General features: G+C 32.2%; 1 protein-coding gene across 1 annotated transcript; it reads right to left on the bottom strand.

Annotated features, from left to right (window-relative positions):
* Nucleotides 1–224: 224 nt before the first annotated feature.
* On the bottom strand, nucleotides 225–1,427 carry LOC115994963 (probable membrane-associated kinase regulator 1). The gene has a single exon (XM_031119321.1). It carries the CDS (start codon nucleotides 1,369–1,371, stop codon nucleotides 361–363), a length of 1,011 nt encoding a protein of 336 aa, XP_030975181.1. The 5' UTR covers nucleotides 1,372–1,427; the 3' UTR covers nucleotides 225–360.
* Between the last annotated feature and the right edge of the window lie 6,075 nt (nucleotides 1,428–7,502).

The following is a 7,502-nucleotide window of genomic DNA, read 5'->3' as shown; positions in this document are numbered from 1 at the left end:
TTTTACAATATTTTTAATTTTTAGTAATAAATTGTAAGCAAAAAATCCTATAAGAATCATCAAATCTGACGAGGATTTCAAGTTCCAAAGGCTTGGATTCCAAACTAGATTTTCCCATTGATACATTGATACAATACGAATGTTACACAGATCACATCACATGTAGCTTTTTACTTCACGTTAGGAAGGAAAAAAAAAAAAAAGTCAAATACTTTTTCTTAACCTTTTTAGTAATTGCATAATAGCAACAAAAGTGACAACACACAAAGCTAGATTCAAAAAAAAAAAAAAAAAAAAATCTTAGGAAACTAAAAATTACTGCTAAATATAATCAGTTAATTTTGATTCATATCTCAAATTTCAAATCTCATTACTGACCATGGTCTTGTTCTGAATCATGGAGTTCTTGCAATGAGCAATTGCACCTTGAATTGCACTCTGTAACTCCTCCATCGACGACGTGTCGCTGTTATACATTCCTCCAACCTTACTCGTCCCTGTACTCGTACCCATGAACCCGGTTCGACTAAGCACACCCGAATGGCTCGGTGAGGACCTCATCGAAGATGGACAGCTCGAAACACAGCTTTTCCTACGTGGGTACCTCAAATTCCCCGAAAAAGATTGAGAGATTAATCCACTAACACTTTCTTTCCTCGTACTGATCTTATCGCTGTGTTCTTTCGCAGCTAACAAAGACACAGTTCTTGCCGTTGTAGAACTCGTCGTAACAAGTCCTCCTCCTCCTCCTCCCATTTTTTGTTGTTGCTGTTGTTGTTTTTGGGAGAGTTTTTCATACAAAGGCTTCACTTTCTTCAAATACTTTCGTATAACCTCTTTGGCTGTAGAGCTCGTTCTTTTCACTGATGAACCGGATACAGTATCTGGGTCACGTGTCTTTGGATCTTTTTTGAACACAGATGAGAATCTTGACAATGAGAAATACTTGGGTTTCTTGATCTGGGTGTTAGGGTTGTGAAGGCGTTTGAACTCGTCGTCCTCTGTGACTGAGCTGGGTCTCGATGAGTCACACTCGGCCAGCAATAAGAGGTCGCTGTTGAAGGAAGAGTGAGAGTCGTTGGAGCTACCTGTGGAGTCACGAGAGGCGGTGGTGGTGGTGTCTGAGGAGGAAGAGGTGCTTGAGGAAGCTAAGAGGAGAGTACGGACCATGGAGAGGCGAGGAGAGGTGTGGAGAGGTAAGAGTTGGCCTTTGTAGAAGAGCTCGTCGGCTGGGCAGAGAGTGGTGGAGGATCTGCGTGGGGAGAGAGAGATGGTGAACTCGAAGTCTGAGGAGGAAGAGGATGAGAATGAGTGGGATGGTGAAGGTGGGAGTGTGTGGGATTTGGAGGGTCTCTCTGTTCTCCTGCCCATTGTTGATTGCTACATCATCTGTCTATAGTGTTGAGAGAGAGAGAGAGAGATGGATTTGAGAGCAAAGTTTGGAAGGGACTCGAATGGGTACTTCTTATAATGGTTTTGAGAGGTAGATTGACCCACACTTTTTTTTTTTTTTTGGCCTTTTCCTTTTTACCTGTACTAAATTACTAATGCTACTTTTATGATCTACCTATCATAATAAAAGTTGGGTTACTAAACTTATTATTCCGAAACTTAACTTTAAAATTTCCAATGAGTAATTTGGGCCATGCTAAGGGAAATTTTGAATTTTCTTTCGTTTAATTATGTATCTACTGAATGTTTGGTAACCATGCATACAACTGTAGGACTATTTACATCCAATAAATGGTCTGGTACTCAAAAGAAGTGGCTTTTGAAGGAGGCTTTAAAAGCTTCCTCCCGCATTAAAAACTAACAAAAGTTCATTAAAATCTAAGACTTTAGGTTAATGTGGCTCAACAATATTCTTGAATTCAAACTTATTGGGTGGTTTTGAAAAGTTAATGAAACCCAAAAAAAAGAAGAAGGTAGGATGACAATATTTGACATGACCCAATAGGTTAAGGTTTAAGTTTAATAAGTTCGTATCAAATTCAGATCTATACTAATAGATTTGTTAAATAAACAAGCCATTCCAAGTTTGACCCATGAAGCTCATTTGAGCCATTTGACCCATTTAATTGAATTTCAAATCTACCAATTTATTTTGAAAAATTTATTAGATCCGTCATGTACTCGTGTTAAGTTGTGTATTGACCATAACATGACTCATTTATTAAATAAGTTAAGCGAATCATGTATTATCATACAACTTATTTAATAAACAAGTTGTGTTAGAGTCAACTAATCATAACACGATAAATAAATGTGTTATATTCATATTAACTTTTTTTTAAATTTTTGAGAGAGTTTCAACTTATGGCGTCTACTTCTGATAATAATTTTTTATCACCAGATTAAGATACTAATTAATTTTTTGTATAAGTGGAAATTAAATTCTAAATTTTCTATACAACTATCAACATTTTTATCAGTTGAGTTAACTAAAACTCACAAATTCATACTAACCCTATATAGTTATAAGTAGACACAACAAAACAACTAATATACCCACGTTGTGGGGGGAAAACAAAAGTTACTTTGTTGGTGGTCCATGCGCACAAGAGGTTGGCCGAGGAAGGAACGGGCCACCAGTTTCCGTGGTGATTAATTAGGCAAGTGGGTGGGTTGTGTTTTCTTAATTAATTTTTACACTTCACCTTTTTCACGTTAAATAGCTGGGTGTTGGAAAATGGTGGATCTGGGGTTTCTGATGGAATCACATGGGTGAGTTCGAAACGTCTCTTTCACTGCCTTCGTATCCCCGCCCTGTGTTATCTGTGTGATCAGTCGTGTGTTTGTGATTTACACATGGTTAGGTGTCACGTGCCCTAATCATGAAATGTAGGGGTTTAGATCATGGGTTTGATGAACTCTCAGAAAGGTTGAGTTTTGATATTTTTATAAAGGGATGATCTCTTTGTTGGTTTCGTTTTTTTTTTTTTTTGGGGGGTAATTGGGACACCAAAGGTTGCTGTAAATTACTAATTATTGTGTGAGCAATGTGTGCTGATTGCTGACTCATATCACACTTGTTTCGATCTGAAATGTGACTATTTTTTTTTTTACATTCTTTTAGTGAGTTTAGACCCATTAAACACAGCTGTTTAGGCCCTAAAAGATGTGAATTTTATGATGATTAGTTGTTTGTGAGTGGTGACTTGTGTTATTATATTGCATGCATGTAATGGGTCAACGTGACTTGTTTCCTTTTTATTAACTTTTACAATGTCTTTTCGATTCTTCTTTTTCTTTTCCGTCCATTTATTACAAAACTTGTTGACAGATGCATTTATTAATAAATTTTTTTATAGAAAAAAAATTATTAATATTTTAATAAATTTTTTTATTTTTCATAAAAGTCGAGTCAAAACTTTTCTTTAAAAGTTTATCAAAAATTACCTTAAAAATACTCTTATACGAAATCAAATGGATTAACAAAGATGCTTAGTGCTTTTCACACAAACCAAAAGAAAAAAAATGCAGATGCTCAAACCGGTGGATCCGCAGCATTAACTAATTATTAGATGCTTTGATTAGAAGGAACATTTTATGTATTATCTTTATGTAGCAGTTTGATATAAACATGAAATTTTTATCAATTTAGGGTCTGTAGCTGTAATTAAGCTTTTAAAATATTGATACCAACTATCTCAGTCTCGAGGAAATTAAACAGACTTCACGTGAGAGAGAAGCATCGACTTAAATATTAATACATTATACTATTATTCATTAGGTTGGACTGTTATCGAATTACAAGTGAGATTAGATTCTCAAGACTTGATAATAATCCCAACATGAATAACAATGTTATATATTACTATTATACTAAGAAATTTATTTACTGTCAGGCAACGAACTAGCATTGGACTTCGAACTATATATATGTATCTTTACTGCTGCAATCTTGTCGTTAATTTCGTGACAATAATTATTATATAATTAATCTTTTGTACCTTAAATACATCGAAGTACCTAATCATGCCATCAAGAAGTTCGAGGCTTCAAAAGGCCAAGATCAGAAAAAGAAGGTTATATGGAGATTGGAGGCCTTGCCTTAAGGTAGTAAAGACTAAAGACTAAAGGCCAAAGAGAAAGAAGAAAATATTATCATCAACAGGTTTAGTGAATTTATGAAAAGGGGATTTGAAACAGATTTTATAAAGAAAAACCAGAAAAAAAAATTATAAGAGATTGCAATTGCATATTACTATTAGATCCAATCTACAAATTGCAGGTATTTTGGTTGGTTGGTTTAGTGGTAACTTAAAAGTCCTTGCTTCAAGCATGAAGGTTGTCATTTATAATATTTATAGGATTTCTTTTTGATGGATTAACAAAGTTATAGCCACTTTTCGTGTTAGAACTAATATGCAGAAATGCAAAAGTTGAAATTTGGAAGTTTAAACATCTAGTATCTTGACAATTTGGACAGCAAATAATTCTTTGCAGGTTGTGAATGATTAAACTCTTTTATGAACAATTTGGATTTGATTAGATAAAAAAAATTGTTTATGTTTATTTATGTAACAAAAGAGTCAGGATCAAGTGCAGACTTAGGCTCAACTACTAAATAAGCTAAATTCAAAATAATGTATTCATGATGAAGGGGAAAAAAAACACCGTGAGTAAAAATTTATTTATATATATAAAGACTTGATAGGGTTAAGTTTGTAAAATGAATTCATAAGGTATTAAGTTATTATTTGTTATTTATTACTAATATAAATAGTTCATTTTGAAATAAAAATATATATATACATTTTAACAAGTTTGGTGAATCTAATTTGTATATATTCACGAATGAAAATAATTTTATTTAGTTAAATCCATAATATAATTTATATTTTAATTTATTTATTAATTATAAACACAGAATTTGTGAAGAGATACAAATTTTAGTCATAGTTTATAATATATATTATAACAAACAAATTAATCAAGTAACTCATAAATAAGTTTAAACTTATTTAATAGGAATATAAAAAAGTGTTAACATGAAATTTGCTTTGTTGATAAGCTTTAGCATAGCTCATATTTGAAATAAAATAAAATTAATGAACGATCCTCAATTATTAATACCGATCAGCATAAATTATCAAACCTATCAGAAATTATTCACTAATTCAAAGGCGCAATGGGAATTCATCCAGTAAACTTAACCTAAATATAACAATAAATAAACTGCTTACTAGTTTTAGGCTTTCTTTTTGCACATGGACTTGGATTAGCTTAGCTGATTACTAGATTTGTCTGTATTGAATTGGAGTTATCCTAACTCTATGTTTCTTACTCTTTGGATCCGAGTTGAGGATATATTATGTAATCTAATATTATGTTCAATGCAAGTTTGCATTGTTTAATTTGATATTGGATTTTTTTTTTTAATAAAAATGATAATTTATTAAAATGCACAATAGACATTAGTATAATGCTAAGTCCATGTTTTTTTTCCACGTAGGATTATCTACTCGTATAATTGGAATAGAATGTTTTGGTATCCAATATCCATTTTTCATCACTATTTTCAAAACTATCATATTGCTTAGTTAAATATTTTCTAAAAATAAAAGTTAGTGATAAAAAGTATTCTTACAAATTATTATAAGATATATTGAAACAAATAAAAAAATTAATGGGTAAAATAGTCAAGTTGAAAAAAATATTTTGAATATATAGCTAATTCCATAACCCGTATTTTTATCAATATTTTCAAATAAAAAAATCATATTGAGACAGTTAATTATTTTGAACAAAAAAAAAGTATTATACAATGGAATCTAAACATGTTTGTATGCGATATTTATAAACATATGCATGACACGTACATCCATGAGGCTAGTTACTTATGTTGGGCTACAAGAGAGTATGGTTGTGTTTTTAATAGGAGATTTTTTGAAATTTAGTCCATGAAGCAAGGGCTTAGGTTGCTAGGCCCAAAATTTTTGGTCCATTTTTAGTCCATTGTGAATCTTTTGTACGGAATAAAAATATTGTTGTTTCAAATTAAGATTTGGTGTGTTGTGTTGAAAGAGAAAAATTGTATTATCACATCTTATATTTTTTTTCATGTAAATAGTGAAATCATTGCAATTTCGTGCATGTAGAAAAATTGTTGAATCACAAAAATATTACCTTGTATGATTTTTTTGAAACATATATTTCTTTCTATTTTTGCATCTCATAATCACTGATCTAAAATTTTCGTGTATATTCCCGCAACTTATTAGGGCTAAGTAAATAATTTAGTGCAAAATAACCAGCAAAGGGTGCTTAATAAAAAAACCAGCGAACTTTATGGATTTCAGGCACCTTATGGAATGCAGCTGGACCATCCAAGTGTGCCACATCTTCCATGAAGCTAATGACTACGCAGATGCTTTAGCAAAGAGGAGAAACCAACAACAGTGTTTTTTGAAAATCTACGATATCTATTCCGCTTTTGTATATGTAACTTTTGTATGGGATATGGAAAATCTTAGAACTAGTAGACTATGTCCTCTAAAGCTTGAACTGCATGTTGATGTATAAACTCTTATATATATAATTAAATAATACTCTCCCTTTTATAATAAATAAAAAAAATAAAAAAATAAAAAAAACAAAAAAAAAACCAGCGAATGGGTGGTTATTTCTGTCTCTGGGAATACAAACAAAGATGAAAGAACCGTTGATGCATACAATGATTACTTGGGAGGGCAAGCCAATGATCGATCGATGTGTCCATTGGAGTGTCAGAGATACTCTTTATCTTTTTTTAAATCTTCTGTGCATGTTTGATTTTGGGACCTTGAATTAGCAATCTATTATACTTAAACTAGCATGTAGTCCGTGCTTACGCACGGAAATATTAACAATTGTGATGATAAGATGTTTATCTTAGTAGATTCAATTTCCACATTGAGCATTATGGATGGAAGTAACTTAACACCAACATTTAAAAATCAAATTGGACACATAGCACAAAATTAAACTACAATTAGAAATCAATTTGATTCAATTTGAATTCTAAAATTGAACTTCAACTTAATATAATATATATGATTATATTTTTGTCACTTTTAACAAATTAACAAAATCTTAATCCAGACACACTAAAAACTATTAAAAAATAAGAACTAATCATTGAGCTTGGAATCTTCTTGGAGGCGCCAATAAAGCGCTAATGTATGAGAGTGTGAAGCAAGGAAGAGTGGGATTGAACATTGTGTTTGAACCCGACCTTGCTCTAAAAAATCCGTAAGGAGGAGGAGAGGGCAGTGTGTGGATCTAGTTGGTAGAGATTGAGAGAGGAGGAGACATGGGATGAAGATATGGAATTAGGAGGAGATGATGTTTTATTTTTATAGTCTTTCTCGTTGGACTCCTTGGTTCTGGTTGTGGGATTAGAAGAGCTCCAGACTCTATTGAGATCACCCATAAAAGTGTGCAGATGAGATGTTCTTGCTTAGGCCAATGAGTATTATTATTGTGGTTTTCTTGGCTTCCGTGTTAAATGTTAATGC

This window comes from Quercus lobata, chromosome 6 (genome assembly GCF_001633185.2).
Source record: "Quercus lobata isolate SW786 chromosome 6, ValleyOak3.0 Primary Assembly, whole genome shotgun sequence".
Lineage (NCBI taxonomy): Eukaryota > Viridiplantae > Streptophyta > Magnoliopsida > Fagales > Fagaceae > Quercus > Quercus lobata.
The sequence above is the reverse complement of the archived record's forward strand: the minus strand, read 5'-3'. Positions and strand labels throughout refer to the sequence as shown.

What these genes read in the sequence shown, in the direction of transcription:
- LOC115994963 (XM_031119321.1), bottom strand. Translation starts at nt 1,371, where the DNA reads ATGGGCAGGAGAACAGAGAGACCCTCCAAATCCCACACACTCCCACCT.